Source organism: Dipodomys spectabilis, unplaced genomic scaffold (assembly GCF_019054845.1).
Source record: "Dipodomys spectabilis isolate Male_0828 unplaced genomic scaffold, ASM1905484v1 ptg000095l, whole genome shotgun sequence".
In the NCBI taxonomy this organism is placed as follows: domain Eukaryota; kingdom Metazoa; phylum Chordata; class Mammalia; order Rodentia; family Heteromyidae; genus Dipodomys; species Dipodomys spectabilis.
Window position 1 is genome coordinate 18292460 of NW_024870772.1, and position 16710 is coordinate 18309169.

Genomic DNA, 16710 nt, shown 5'->3' on the forward strand with positions numbered 1-16710 from the left:
TTTGGAAAATGACAGCACAGACACGTATGTTTCTTGTTCCTTACCAGCTGCCTGTGGCCATTTGTCTGTGCTGATAGTTTTATATGGCCCATGAATGATGTGACAAATGTTCAAATGGCTCCTGGTACATTAAAAAAAAAGATTCCTCACCTCTGTACCTGATATCATGATTATCTACCATCACCATGCTCTAACTCAGGGCTCACCCCCAGGCAGATGCGGTCAAGATACCTCATCATCCTCAGCTCCTGCAATTACCTTGAACTTCTCTTCATAGTTCTCGAAAGCTTCCATGACCATACACACGGCCTCCATTGAGCGCTCAAGCCGGCCATCCACCCCATTGAAGCGATACATACTGCCAGACACATCCACCACCAGGCGGAGGCGCTTGGGTTTCTCTTGTGGGCTGCCCAGCTGAAGGAAGGAATGACAGACAAAGCTTGTGAACTAGAAACCCAGCATTGGATGCTGCCCAGGGTTTCTGGGCTCTCTCAAAGGTTCTAGGGTGCTAGCCCTGAAATTGGCAGTTCAGCATAGGAGTGCCCCCTGCTCAAGCCTGTCTGACAGGGGGAAAGGTGTCTATGGATTATATTTCAGTAAGTGAAATTTCAGTATAGTCAGGACATATGGAAGTGATTTTCCTGTGGAATATAGTCTTTCCAAGGTCTAGTCTAGTCTAGTAAAGTTGCTTTCTGGAGTCTGATGACTTAAAAATAATCTGTTTTAAAAATAATAATCTGGAAAGATGTAAAGGCCAACATGTCATTTTCACTCCTTGCCTCAGTCAGTAACTGGCAAGAGCTTATGTTATTTTGGAAGGAAGCCCACATCAATTTTACTTGTACCTGCTCTGCAGTCACTTGAAAATCATTTTCCACATATGTTGAAGAAATGCCAGATTTCTAAAACAAGGGTATAAGATAGGGGGTCTGGCAAAGAACTAGAGGAAAATATTTTTTAAATGTCTTTTAGCCTTTGTGAGCTTTCAATTTTTCTTTCAGTTACTGGATTGCTGCTTTTTTACCCTTCCTTCTCCACCATCAGCTAAAGTCATGGAAGTAACCATTAAAACCTGAAACTGAAGCCGGGCGCTGGTGGCTCACCCTGAAATCCTAGCTACTCAGGAGGCTGAGATCTGAGGATCGAGGTTCAAAGACAGGCTGGGCAGGTAAGTCCGTGAGACTCTTATCTCCAATAAACCACTAGAAAAGTGGAAGTGGTGCTGTGGCTCAAGTGGTAGAGTGCTAGCCTTGAGCTGAAGAGCTGAGGGACAGAGCCCAGGCCCAGAGTTCAAGCCCCATGACCGACAAAAACAACAACAACAAACCAAGGCAAAGAATTTTTAAACAAAGTTTGTCAGTTATATTGGCACGCACACACACACACACACACACACACACACACACACACACACACACACACACACACACACACACAGGATGAGAAAAAACAAATCCATATTAGTTTGTTCTTATATACTTGCTGACATGCATGAAAACTAATGAGCAGAGCCAGTAATTTGGAGAAAATACTGTGGGTTATTAGAGGCTGTCTTGAAGAAGGAAATGCGGTATGTTCTTTAAAACTTGTTGAGTCTGCCCAAATGAACAACGGTGCCACACATGCTTCTACAAGGACTCACAATTCCAGATGCATCCAAACAATTTGTTGACCACAATGAGTCAGTGAAGAAAGCAGTTGCTGACTCATACCAATGACACAAAACTAAGAGCTCCTGAAATTACCACCAGACCTTCTCTGAGTAAACATTTAAGTAGACTTGACTCTTCCTGCCCCCATCAGCTACTGCACCCCAACCCGCAGCAGCTACGCAGCAATTCTGGTTATGTTCAGTACAATAGGAGATCTCAAAGCTCATCAAGAGATTCCATTTTTCACCCGATTGTCATTGTGTGGAAAATCGTTTTAAATTATGGCTTTCTAAAAGTTTACTTACTAAAATTAGAGTTACTTAAGGGAGAATTTCTTATTTCTTGAAAATTTCTGAAGACATATGATGAACACTGATCTGTAAAATTATAGAACTGTGGAAAACCAAGATCACTGTACTGTATTCTTAGGAATTGTCTGGGTTTTATGCAAGAGGACATCTTCTTTGAGTCCCAGGGGTGGATCTGGACGGGCCACTTCGGTAGCTTTCTTGGCTGCTGGGTTCTGGAGGGTTTTGCTGATGGCAGGCACTGTCAGTATGAGAGGCTGGGGTACTTGTTCCCGTAGCTCCTTCTCTGCTGTTGCCTGGGGACAGGAGTGCCCTCTACCCAAGATCTGTGAGCTACTTTCTTCATGTACCAGTCTCTACTCTCTTAGACCTTGGGACAGGGTCAGTTCCCTATTGTTGTTTTCTCTGTTACCACACTGAATCTCCTGGGTTTTCCTAAACCCTGCCTTTACATCTGTGGATAGTTTTTGAGCTGAATTGTCCTTAAATTACCCAGTTAGAGTGTGCATTATGTGCCTTACTGAGATTTTTTTTTTTTTGTCGGTCATGGGGACTGAACTCTGGGTCTAGGCACTGTCCCTCAGCTCTTCAGCTCAAGGCTAGTGCTCTACCACTTGAGCCACTTTCAGTTTTTTTCTGCTTATGTGGTGCTGAGGAATTGAACCCAGGGCCTCATGCATACAAGGCAAGCACTCTACCACTGAGCTACCTTCCCAGCCCCCTTGCTGAGATTTGAACTTATATTTTCCCTATATTTATTATTTCCTCCCTTCTCCTTTTCCTCCTCCTACTCCTACTTCTTCTCTGTGTGTGTACCAATCCTGGAACTTGAACTCAGAGCCTGGGTGCTTTCCTTAAGCTTTTCTGGCTTAAGGCTAGTGCTCTACTACTTGAACTACAGCTCCATTTCTGGCTTTTTGGTGGTTAATTGGAGATGAGAGTCTCACAGCCTTTCCTACCTGGGCTGGCTTTGAACTGTTCCTCTAATCTCAGCCTCCTGAGTAGCTCTGGAATTCTTAGCACCTCACTAAACCCCACCTCCTTTTAATGTACTGCTTTCTGTGGTTGTCTATTTTGGATTAAGGGTGTTTTGACTCAACCCAAGAAGACAAGTTCTATAATGTTTCTATAGAGAAGGTCCAAGGCTGCCATTAACTTACTTGTGGCTCCAAATCACCTCGACGTTTGTAGATGGCTTTTTCTCCAGTCAGCCCATCAATGATCTTGGCATCATCAAGTTCTCCAGTAGCTTGGTGTCTGAGCCACTGTCTTTCTTTACCTTTAGCCTACAGTGACATACAAATACATATACACAGATCTTTAATTAATTCTTCAGAGTCTCTGACATACTTTGTGTACCACTAACAGGAAGCACACCAGGGATCTTTTCAATAGAAATGGTTCTGCATGAACACAAGTGCATAAATGCATTGGTTTCTGCTCTACTGAGAAAGAAAGACCCTTTGTGTGGATTTTGTCAGCTTTAATTATTTTAACATATGGGAGGATAAAATGAACTCACTCGAAGGACATACAAACAGGAAGACAGTATGCAAATGAACCCCTGGAGAAAAGTTCAAGATCTGGAAAGACAATAAAGATGCATTTCATATGGATTTGCTGTCACAGTGCTCCTAGAAAATTTATTAGGTAACAAAATAATCAGCTTGAACTTGTTAGCACTGTCTGTAAGCCCAGAGAAAACGTGATTTTTGCTTTTGGAAAGGAATCTGCTTCTCCAGATCGCAGTGACATAGTGTGCAAATGGAAACAGCTGAACACAGTACAACATGAACATCTTGTATCCTCCAAATTTCTCTGATCTTTACATTGAAGGTAAATGTCGTCAGTCATGTGCAAAACTTATTTTCTTGGATTAAAAATTCTGTATGTAGAATAAAAAAACAAATCTTTTAACCCTAAGTCAGTGACTGACAAAGAAAATAAGTCATTAAGAAAATTAAAATGCTAGTAAGGTGCCAGTGGCCCATGCCTGTAATACTAGCTTACTAGGAAAGCTGAGGTTGAAGGATTACAACTTGAAACCAGCCTGATCAGGAAAGTCTGAGAGATTCCATTTCCAATTAACCAACAAAATGTGGGACTGGAGATGGGACTAGAATACTGTCTATGAGCAAGAAAGCTAAGTGAGAACTTAGACCCCAAGTTCAAACTATGGAACCAGCAAAACATACAGATAAAATAAAAACCACAAATAAAAAACAAAAACTTAATTTTGTAATGTAAGGGAGAGAGGGATATGATTTTCCAATGAATCTTACTTTTCCTTCTTTAAAAAAACTTTTCAAATTCATGAATAACACAGTTGCTCTGCATTGATCTTAAGTACAAATCTCAATGAACTGTTATTAAATGAATGTATCATTTTAACTACTCACAACTTGGAAGCCTTCCAGTGCCGTTCTGGAGCTTCCCCCTCTGCCAAAGGTCATCTTTAATGGATGGTATGCCATCAATGAAGTTTACCTTTCTCCCCCTTCCTTTTATTTTTTTCCCCATCCTCCTTCCTTTTATTTTTTTCCCCATGCTGGAGTGGAACTGAGGGCCTTGCACATGCTAAGCAAGCATTCTATCCTTAAATTCTTGGTTTCTTGAGACAGTGGCTTGCTCTCAAACTTGGCAGTCCTTTTGTCTTTACCTGCTTAGTCCTGGGATTGTAGGTATGCACCACTATGCCCAAAAACTTGTCTGTTTTTAAACTTCATACATATGGAATTATATAACATTATAGTCTTTTGTCTCTGGATTGTTTGGTTCGACGTTATCCCTAGTATGTAGTATTTTTTCTTTCATAGGGGTAACTATATCCAGTGTATAATCCCTATAATTTGTCCCTTCTACAGCTTCCATTGTTTTCAGTTTGAGGCTATTATGAATAATACCAATATAATTTCTTCTAAACATATCTTCCAGAGCAGTAGTTATGTGTGTATTTATGTTGGGTGGAAGTTCTGGGATGCAGAGAATAGCTATGTCCAGCTTTAGTTTTTCAGTTTTTTCCCATGAATTGTATATTGTATATGATGATTTCATTTATATCCTCACCAAACTTGATGACCTGAAATTATGTGAAGGAAATTCTGGTGTATATATACATATGGCTCCTTTCATTTTTATTTTTATTGTAAGATAAATGAATTACTTTTGCACTGCTTATTATTGATAATCTTAGTTTAGGAGAAGCCAGTAGCTTTTGTTATTGAGAAGTGAAAGTAAGTGTCATGCCTTTGATCCAGAGTTACTGGCACAAAGACTCATTTATAATAGTAGCACTGCTCATTAGTTCTTTAGCCTACAGTAATATTTAGCTGCATGTTATATGCTGTTATATATTGCTTAAAAGACTGTAGACAGTTTTTAAAGTATTCGTTAGCTAGCCTACAAATTCTTGGAATCTCAAAATGGGAAGAGGCCTGTTAGAATGGATATTCTTGGAGCCAGTGACCGAAAGGCAATCTCCTTAAAAAGTTATTGAGGGCCAAATAGAAATATATTTATTGTTTTGAAAAGTGCATATAAAGGCTTCTGGATTTTTGTGGGACTCACTGAAATACTTCTTAAAATATATGTTTCTATTGTACTTACATATATGCTTTTACTTATAACAGAGGCCAAACATGTTCTTTATCATATATCCTACTGAACGAAGCAAAGTATCCCTTAATATGCCCATCTGTTTTGTGTTATTATACAATAAAGTCATTCTGTACAAGAACTCATTATATATATATATATAATTCTAGCTTGTTACAGCCTTTCTAAAAATGAAATATAGCTTTATTGCTTTCACATAAAGAACACTTGAGCTAAGTGAAATGTTCAGAGGATGATGTCTTCTAGTTAATTCATTTTCTGGGAAATGTTGGTGAACCAGAATGCATGCGTGCGCATGTGCGCACGCACACACACACGCACACACACACGCACACACATGCACACACACACACACACACACACACACACACACAGAGATCTATACACTTAGGACATTAGAATGCATCAATTTAACTAAAACCAATCATGTGGTCTGGGAGAGACTTGAAATTTTAGCACTGAAGGAAAACTTCATTTTGTGCTTACAAAATAACAATCAGTGGGAGAATGGAAATTTAGCTTAAAGTATTTTGCTGTTTAAATATCTTTCTAATGATCTGTTATATTCCAAGATGATTTAAACACTAACCTGGGGCTTGAATTCAGGGCCTTGTATTCTTGTTCAACTTTTGTTTTTTTATCCATGGCTAGTACTCCACCACTTGAGCCACACCTCCACTGTCTGTTTTTTGCTTGCTAATTAGAGAAAAGTCTCCTGGATTTGTCTGCAAGGGCTGGCTCTAAACCTGGATCCTCAAGATCTGAGCCTCTTGAGTATCTAGGATTATGGGCATTAGCCACTAGCACCAAGGCTAATATTTTAACTATTGTTTATGTATTCTTTTGGGAGGATCTCCTGAAGAAATGTATGTTCATTAGCATCTTCATTCATGATCTATTCTACAACAGATTGGGCCAGCTCATATCTCTGTAAAATTTAATTGTTCAAGCTCTGTTTTTATTATTCAGTTTTCTTATGGTTTTTGCCTCTCATTTCTTCTGTGGTTTAGAACTTTTCAAGGTTTTTTTTGGGTGGTTGTTTTTGTTATTGTCATTTTGTTTTTTGGCTATAGTAGGGTTTGAACTCAGAGCCCTGTAAGGCAAGTGCTCTACCAAATCAATATTTAGAATTAAGACTGTTTGAGTCTGTTCTACTTTTCATGTAGATTTATATTTTGGCATCACTGTTTTCATTTTCTCAGTTTCTCCCTATTGTATTCAACTCCTTCATTGTTTCTGCTTGTTTCTTATCCAGGTCTCTTTAAGTCTATATCTTTCTTCACATGCTCTGAGTTTCTTTCAATTACAAAACACAAAGCAGTTGTTTTATAAGTTTAATATTTTCTGAGAAAAATATTCTCGCCCAGCATTGTCTTTTCCTTTCTTCATCCTGAATAACTGTTATTCGATCTCAATGCAGAGCTCTTCATAGATTCTATAACAGTTTCATTTTTTACTGTCCTTATCCTTGTATGATGAAAGGGCTACAAAAAGCTGCTCAGGAAGAGATTGGATTGATCCTCCTTGCTTGTAACCACCTTCTACTTAGCATCCTTGAGGATTGTGAACTGATGTTAGCAGCTGAACTGAATCTACACCAGGAACTCTGCAGAGGACTTGGAACTGTAGACAGTCTCAGTGTGATAACTGTTTCTACACTTCCAAGTGTGTTCGGAAAAGCCTGTGCAATGATGTCAACTTTTAGCATTTGGCTTTTGTTTGAACTGCTCAAGCCAAGTACACGTTAAGGCTAACCTGACCCTTTTCCTGGGTTGTCCCTTTCCAGGTTTCAGCTTGTGCAGGTACTGCATGTCACTTACACCTTCCCACCTCCTCTCCTTTGCAGGACTGCTGCTTTCAGATGCTGCCACTTGGCACTGACAGGAGGGAAGCCAAGTGGTGTGCTTCTTCCCAGAGTCAGGGCACTCTTCCTTTCCAGTTAAGGTCTGTGAATGAGATTCCGGGACTCACATACACTTGCTAGACATGCAATTTCCCAGGAAGACTTACCAGTTGCCTTTGCAGGGGACTCACTGCCTCATATACAGTGAACATTCTTCAAAGCTTCTTGCATGTCACTAGTAGTAGCCTTCCCTATCTCCTATGGTCCTGTGAATATCCCCCTTTTTAGCTTATTGTTATATCATTTTTTTTTTCTTTTTGGGTAGGGGGAGCATCTGGCAAAGGCCAGGTTAAACGTAAGTGCTAATTCAACTTCCAGACTGCACTGGGACAAAACTGTCCTCTCACAGCCATTGATATGGAAACAGGAACAGGTACACTGCTGTTCTCTCTGGCATGCAGACACTCCTCAAAGTAGCCATCTTCACGTTCCCTTTTCTTTCCTTTATATGCTTACTTCAGGTGACACACTGCTCCTAGCCTAGTCTGTCACCTGCAAAATCATTAAAGTACAGACACAGATATACTTGTAGATATGACATGCAACCCTGCCTGGTCTTAACTTTGCTCCCGAACTCCAGGTTCATATCTTAAAAACTTCAAAAACACAACAAAATCCAGAGCAGACATTTGGTTTTTACACTAGCTTTCCTTCTTCCTATGCTTTCAATGCTGTCTTCTAGTGCTTGAAACCACCTCACTTGGTCCCCATTTAGCCAGTCACCTTCCTCTTGTCCTCCCTCCAAAAGGTATGAATTTGTTTTTCCTTCTCCATTTTCATATCAATTGCAATATTTCAGGTTCCTATCACTTCTTATACTTAAAAAATTTCATGTCTGATTTCTGGCCCTTCTCTTTTCTGAATTTCCCCCCCTATGGCTATGTTTCTTCCTGAAGCAGACAGACCACCTCTGTCCTTGACTCAGACATATACTAAATATTGCAAATAAGGGAAACCATGGGATCTAGGTTTCTTTGGGCCTGGCTTACTTCTTCACTTAATATAATTTTTTCCAAGCTTTTCCATTTCATAACAAATGGGGCAATGTCATTCTTTCTGATGGAGGCACAGAATTCCATTATGTATATATACTACATTTTCTTGATCCATTCATCTACTGAGGGGCATCTGGGTTGGTTCCATATCTTAGCTATGGTAAATAATGCTGCGAAAAACATAGTCATGATGGTAGCTTTAGTGTAGTCTTGTTTGTAAACATTTGGGTAAATGCCCAAAAGTGGGATTGCTGGGTCATAGGGGAGCTCTTGGTGGAGTCTTTTGAGGAACCTCCATACTGCTTTCCAAAGTGGTTGAACAAGTTTACACTCCCACCAACAATGCAGTAAGGTTCCCTTCTATAGCCCTAGAGTTCTTACCCGAGAGCTGGCAACTCCCTCTCTCAGCCCAGACCCACCTGAGCATGTGACTTGCCCAAGACTTACCTGCCACCTGGATAGGGGCTGATGCCATGTGCTCCCTCTCCCAGGGGAGATATGGGCCTTCTAATAAACTTTATAATAATCTTTAAAAAAACAAAACAAAACTTGGCCCATCCCACAGAAGCACTGGCAATGCTGGCCTTTCACTTCACCCTTAGAGAGTACAGTATTTACCAAAGGCAACCAGCCCCATATTCCTGTTGAGACTCCAATGACACTCTCTCTGTGGGTTTTCCGCAACTATACATCTTACTAATGATGGACACATTCATCTACACATGCACAGACTTGGTTTATCTGTGCAGCGCTCACTGTATTACACTCCTAAGGAAAACTAAATATGCTAAATGCTTTCTGTTCTTTATATATGAGCAAAGTAGGTGCCCAGGAGTTCAAGCTTCTGACCTGGCTCCAATTCATCTTTCAGTTCCTGTTCTCGATGGTGTTCCTTACAGGTGGTCTCCTACCTTGGCTGATTCTAAGCTTTCATCTGAGACCACATAGTGCCATGCTTTGTTTATGTTGTGCCCTCTGCTGGGACACTATTCCCATTCTTCTCCAAATAGTTAATATTCCTGTATCCTTTCAGACTTAGCTCAGGATACCATTCTCTTCAGCATCTACCTGAATCCTTTTCTTTGCCTTTGCTCCATTCTATGCATCCTAAGTTACCCCAAGTGATGACTTACTATGTCTAGGCACTGACCATATAAACTGAAACGGTTTATTTATGTATCAGTCTTTTCTTCTCCTCAAGACTAGAATGTTATAGTAGGAAGATAATATCTTACTGGTTTTTGTACTTTCTCTGTCTAGCACAGGGCATACCACATGTGGTTAGTGATTTTAAAAAGCACTATTTATATGGACAAAAGTTCATTTTGAAACACTAAAGGAGGAGAGAACATAATTGTAGGTTCATGGAGATATGCAAGCCAATGCAATCACAGAAGGGCTCATTTAGTTTAGATAGAGGATGAAATTACTGATTGTAAATTAAAAAGCATTAGAAAGAAGATATGATTTAAATCAGTGGTTTTCAGTAGGAATGTATTATTTTCTTCCATTAGGAAATGTTGCAATCAGACACTGGGATTCTGAACCAAGTATACCTGAAGTATTTACAGAATTTACTATTCTAATAAGGAAATTCTTGCTATGGATTCTGAAAAGGATAAAAGATCCAACAATCAGGACTTGTATGTTATTCATATAGAATCTGATCAAGAGGCCAAGGAAGGCACTGAAGGTAGCTATATTAATTGAGAAGAATGACACAGGTCTATGTTGAAGCACACATTATCATGGATGGCAATAGCATTTCCTGTTCCTCTAATTTCAGCCTAGCCACCTAGAACTGGTATGTGGACCTGAACCTGGGCTTTTGGAAAGTCACTCCAAGTAATGAGTTGCTAGTTCCTGATAGGATTGCCTGAACTCACCAAGGAAACATCCATAGTTACTGGGATTACACAGAAACTTCAAAATAGCTGGAACATTTTAGTCAATTAGAGCCACACTGGACTGGCAGAAGACAGCAAGAAACTGAGATGATGATGATGATGATGATAATGATGATGATGATGATGATGATAATGATAATGATGATGATGATGATGATGATGATGGTGGTGGTGGTGGTGGTCATGATGGAGGTGAGCTAGTTAATGCTGACAATATAAAAGCCTACCAGAATGCCTGGCACATGATAAATGCTTAACAAATGCTTATTATGTTGAAATTATTTGTAAAGATAATAACATACAATTCTTCATATTATTTAGACCTATTCTCTCTCTCTTTTTAGATTTCATGGAAGAAGAAATAAAAACTTCCCTGAAATAACTTGTTTTAGCCAGGTACCAGTGGCTCATGCCTATAATCCTAGCTACTCAGGAAGATGAGTTCTGAGGATTACAATTCAAAGCCAGCCTGGGCAGAAAAGTCCCCAGGAGACTCTTATCTCCAATTAACCACTAAAAAACTGGAAGTGGGGCTGTGGTTCAAGTGGTAGAGTGCTAGCCTTCACTACAAAGAGGCTCAGGGATAGCACCCAGGCCCTAGTTCTCCCATTTGAGCATACTTAGTAATTCAATAACCCAGTTCCTTTAAGGATTTGTATTATTATCAAGTCTATTTTCTGTCTATTTAATCTTACTTGCTGTTTTCTTTTGTACCCTTCAGTGTCCTTTCATTTTTTTTTTGAAAGGGCAAAGTAAAACTGAACTTGGTTTTTCAATATGGTCTTGTGCCTATGGTGTCTGCAGAAAAATCCTTTCTTGGGGCTGGGAAGGTGGCTCAGTGGTAGAGCACTTGCCTTGCATGCACGAGGCTCTGGGTTCGATTCCTCAGCACTACATAAGCAAAAAGAAAAAAGGCGGAAGTGGCGCTGTGGCTCAAGTGGTAGAGCGCTAGCCTTGAGCTCAAGAACTGAGGGACAGTGCCCAGGCCGAGTTCAGGCCCCACCACCGGACCCCCCCCCAAAAAAAAGATTATGTCATCTGCAAAGAGGGAGAGTTTTACTTCTTCTTTCCCTATTTGGATCCCCTTATGTTTGCATCTTGTCTTATCACTGTACCTAGGCATTCTAATACTAGATTGAAGAGAAGTGGAGAGAGTGGACATCCTTGTCTTGTTCCTGAGTTAAGAGGAAATGGCTTTAGTTTTTCACCATTAAGAATAATGCTGGCTGTAGTTTTGTCATATACAGCCTTTATTGTATTGAGGAATGTTCCATGGATTCCTAATTTTTCCAAAACCTTCATCATAAAGGGGTGTTGGATCTTGTCAAATGCTTTTTCTGATCTATTGAGATAACCATGTGGTTCTTATCCTTGCTCCTGTTGATGTGATGTACTTGTGTCTTTTTATCCAGAGGATCAAACTTAAAGTTATTTGCATGTTCTCCCCGCATTGAGAGCTATCCATGACTATCCATGACTTAATGCCCAAGATTCTGTGAGTCTCCTCCCTCACCATCTTCTCCACCCATTCATACTCTTCTCAGCCATAGTTGAGCACGCATTGTGCTTTTCCTTATCCTTGTGTACTTGTACTTGGTGTTTCCTATGTGTGGAATGTCCTAACCACCTCGCAAATTCCTTAGCATCTCTCAAGAGTGAACTCAAGCATTACATTGTCTCTGAAAGCTTTCCTCACTTGTTCCATTCTATCTATAAACTTCTCCATACAACCTAAGATATCATTTATTGCCTTCTTGGAGTTTCTCCTTTGGAGGAAAGGACCTTGTTTTTATCTTTAACCCATATCTATGCCTGGTAAACATCAAGAACTTGAACGAATAAGTTGTACTCATTCTTCAGTCTCAGTATAGCATTCATCTCCCTCTCTCCTGTGAGCCACTTTAGTCCTTTGTCCACTTTGCCTTGAAGCTCAGAGCCCAGTTGTCTGGATTCCTTCAAGGCCCATGGCAATGAATACTTACTAAGTGTGTAACTACAGAAAAACATTCCATCACCTTTTTCATATTACTTATGCAATGTATAATAAATCTTGTTTAATTCTAAATAACTTCATATAGATTTTTAAAAACCAAAATTGCTTCCTACATTCTATAGATTTTGAAATTAGACATTTTGCGAATCATGATATAGATCTGTCCTCTTGGAAATGAAAAAAAACTTTCTTTAATCTGCTGACAATTTAGGTCTTTTGAAAAATGGGGTTTCTCAAGTTTTGGGTTAAGACAATGTATTAGAACTACATTATAGAACTTCTAGACCATAGATATCTAACAAACAATAAGATTTCCCTCAGAAGAAGAGTTACAAACAAGAACCAAAGAGGGAAAGGGTTAATCATTTTCAAACCCTTCGTGGAAAGGAAATACCAGAGTGTAGAAGTGTGGAGAAGTGTGTCATATCCCCATCTTCCCTGAAATGAGGCTTAGAACAAAATAATTAAGTCAAATGTGTCATTTAGGGACTACGCAGCCCTTCCCTTATTATTTGTGCAAATTGCCTAGAAATAATATCTCTGCTTAGGAAATAGAGAAATATCTTAGTCATTTCTTTAAAGGAGCCGTAGCAGTTATCCACGGATTCTGAGATGCCAAGTGTTTTGTGAAACTGTGAAAGGTTAGGCTGTGTAGTAGAAAAGGGCGAACTTGGGTGGAGGAGTGGGGGACCAGGAAAGGTACCCTTTGGATGATTCAAAATGCTAGTGTGTTCCTTCCATGACAGCAACATGATTTACAGGGAGAGGCTTCTATTTGTAACTTTCCAGTAGAGGTGAGATGTTCATAGATCTTACATGAGGGGACTCAGGAAGTTGAGTGTCTCTTTAGGTAAAATTACTGTTTCCTGGTCAGGAGGAAAGGAAGGTGAGCTCAACTATATTTCCTTGGAAATTTAACTGAGGATGCCATGGCATGAATCTATAGTTTTATACAGACATCCTGGCACTGATTTTTTTTTTTTTCTGATCAGTTGATTGGAGTTTTGATAACTTTCTCAACCTGTTTTGCGATAAGTCCAGCCTTGGGCCCAATCTATTTCCTTAGTCCATAAGTAGGAGATTACCTGCAGATTATCCAGAATGACTCGGAGGGAGTGCACCTGCCGTCGAACAGCACCTGAAAACCTTTCATAGGTGGCAGCATCATATTCACTCATTTGGATTTCCTTTAGCCTGAAACCAGAGGGGGAAAGAAGACACCAGTTTAAATTATGTTCCTACGGTATCTGACCTTTCCCCACCTATTTCTACAACTGTGGTTAACTTTCTTGGCCAGGCTGATTGACTCTGAGGGGAAAGTAGCTAAGCACTTCATGTGGCAAATCTCTAAGAAAGTTCCCATGGGTTACTTTTAGAGATTTCGATTATATATTTGGTTGACCAAGAAAGCAAGTAAAGTTAATGTGTCACTATGTATCCTTATGTTATGATTGGAATATGAAGTGTTCCCCAGAGGCTTATGTGTTGAACTCTAAGTCTCCATCTGGTGGAGCTATTTTGGGGTTGATGGAAACTTTAGGTTAAGGGTACCTCTGAAGACGATGCCTCGTCTCAGGTCCTTCCTCTCTCTCTGCATCCTGTCCACCATGAAATATGTTTTACTATGAGATCTAGTTCACCAAACATGTGCCTCTGTTGTACACTTCATGATGTATGCCTCGTGCATGTATGTATGGGATGTGCATGTATACATGATGTATGTATGTATATATGGTGTATGTCATGATGTTCTGCTGCACTACGACCCCAGGGTCAAAGAACCAAGGACTATGGACCAAAACCTCTGAAATTATGAGCTAAAACAAATCCTTCCTCCCTTACTTTGTTTCTATATGGTATTTTGTAGCAGCAATGAAAAGCCTAATATACCTTTTATGACAGCTTTCTGAAATTACTGATGGTGTTCCTTAAAAAGGATAGATTGTGCTTTAATATATTGTAGTTTTGAAATTCTACCCTTCCAGTACACTGTTCCTTTGATCATTTCTCATTTGCCTGTTATAGCCCCACCAGCCTGGAGCAGATCTCTGAACATATCATGTCCCCATACCTTGGTGCCCTTGTGAGGGATTCTCTTCCATTGGTAGAGTCCTTTCCCTACCTCTTTGCCTACTTATTCTCCTTTACCCATTCTGACTCAAACCAGTTATCACCTCCTCTAAGAAACTGGCTCTGATACCAGTCTGTCTTCTGAGTTGTCAACTCACCTCATTCCCCTAAGTCACAGCATGTACTGCCCAAGTGATCACTGATTGTCTTCTGTCAACTAGGCTCTGTGTTCCTGTAGTAAGAGTTTGGGGGAGGGGGTCACCTTTCTATATATAGTACCTACTTAACAGATGATAAGTGCTCAATATAAACACAAATGAATGACTACAGTAAAAGTTAGATTTGGGAATATGAAGCTACTCTTTGGGCTTGTAATCTGTAATTTCAGGGGATTGAGGCAGGAGGATTGCAAGTTCAAGGCCAGACCAGGTTACATAGTGAGTTTCAAAACAACATGGGCTGCATAGTGAGACCTTGTCTCAAAAAAAAACCCCTGAAAAATGGGGACAGGAGGGAAAACTGGGAGAGAATGAGGGAAGGGGTGACAATGTCAAGAAAGAAATGTACTCATGACCTGATTTATATAACTGTAACCCTTTTTCACATCACCTTTATAATAACGGTTTTTAAAAAGCTAAAAAAAAAGGCCACATTTTAAACTAATCCTAAATAGAAGAGTCTTTCACCTAATGACCACTCTTGGATTTTATAGTGTCATAGCCATGGTGTGTTCATTTAATCAGCCATTTCTATGCACAACTACAAATATTAAGTGCTGATACTAAAACAGGGAGTAATTAATCCACCTCTTAAAAGCCTAACCAGGGGCTGGGAAGGTGGCTCAGTGGTAGAGCGCTTGCCTTGCATGCCTGAAGCCCTGGGTTCGATTCCTCAGCACCACATAAGCAAAAAAAAAAGCCAGAAGTGGTGCTGTGGCTCAAGTGGTAGAGCGCTAGCCTTGAACTGAAGCGCTGAGGGACAGCGCCCAGGCCCAGAGTTCAGGCCCCATGACTGGACCCAAAACAAAACAAAACAAAAAAAGTCTAACCATAAAACAGTCTTCCTTTTATTATTAGCTTATATCAATTATACTGGGGAAGGGATGTCATTGCTATATCCCTAGTACATGTTCATGCATATTCTAATCATTTCACCTCCTTCAGCACACTCCCTATACCCTTCCCTTTAAGAAACAATGTTCCCAACAGGTTTCTTTGTTTTGTTTTTGTAGTTTAAATTGTCTATTTTGAGAGTATTCAATCTTCCTTATCCTCCCAGCATACCCCCTCCTGCTAGTCCCTCCTACCTCCTTCAGAGTCAATTTCTCTTCCCTCCCTTCTCCCTATTGATCATCTGCTTTTGTTGACTTTCTCTGTGTTGCTATCATATATACTTGTGATGCCACAACAGTCTTCTAAACTGTTCTGTGTGTGAGTGTTTGTGAACAGGCAGGCATGTACATGGGGTAATTAATGTGTGTTGTGTGGTATATGTGGGCCTACATGCATGCATTATTGGAAGTGGAGGTACTGGATGTCTAGATGAAACTCTTATCTAGAGTATATTTATCACCTTGGATTGGAAGAGAAACATCAAATGCTTAAGGAAAATGGTTTCTATCCTTTCCTATCAGGCCAAGCACTGAGAAGAATCCATTCAGAGTGCTGGAGAACACCATCATAGTAGTCAGATTTCCATGGATAATTCCTGCCTGACCACCGATTAAGGTTTCATGGTTAGCGCCAAGGCCATACCCTATGAAGTCTGCTTGCTCTCTAAAATGGACCAGTCACTTTTCATGTACCTTATAGAGACACTACTGATGGAATGTGGACACTTCATTGTTTAACAGATATGCCTGTTTCCATTGTTACAGTGCTTCTCAAACTTTCCTTTCCACATTTTATACTTAGATTCATTCACACAAATACATATGTGTGTGTGTGTATGTGTGTTTGTATGTCTGTGTGTATGAACAAATCAAACGATTAATAAAAAAATACATCTACTAGCCTGGAGCTGGTGGCTGAGATCTGAGGATCATAGCTAGAAGCCAGACTGGTCAGGAAAGTATATGAGACTCTTAGCTCCAATTAAATCACAGAAAAACCCAGAAGTGGTGCTGTGGCTCAAGTGGTAGAGTACTAGCCTTGAGCAATAGGAGCTCAGGGACAGCGCACAGGCCAAGTTCAAGGCCCAGGGCCAGCAAAAACAAAACAAAACAAAAAACATCTACTACATGTGATGTGCTTTATGTTTTCTAT

The 16710-nt window shown here is 40.1% G+C and overlaps 1 protein-coding gene across 2 annotated transcripts in view; it reads right to left on the reverse strand.

The window, feature by feature from the left end:
- Positions 1–16710, reverse strand: part of Vwa8 (von Willebrand factor A domain containing 8) — a 295472-nt gene that overhangs the window by 12693 nt on the left and 266069 nt on the right. For both annotated transcript variants that reach the window (XM_042685395.1, XM_042685396.1), the window contains 3 exons: positions 13462–13570; positions 3124–3249; positions 259–417 (listed from right to left, as the gene is read on the reverse strand). In XM_042685395.1, the coding sequence (XP_042541329.1) occupies positions 259–417; positions 3124–3249; positions 13462–13570 (394 nt within the window). The remainder of the gene's footprint in view (positions 1–258; positions 418–3123; positions 3250–13461; positions 13571–16710) is intronic.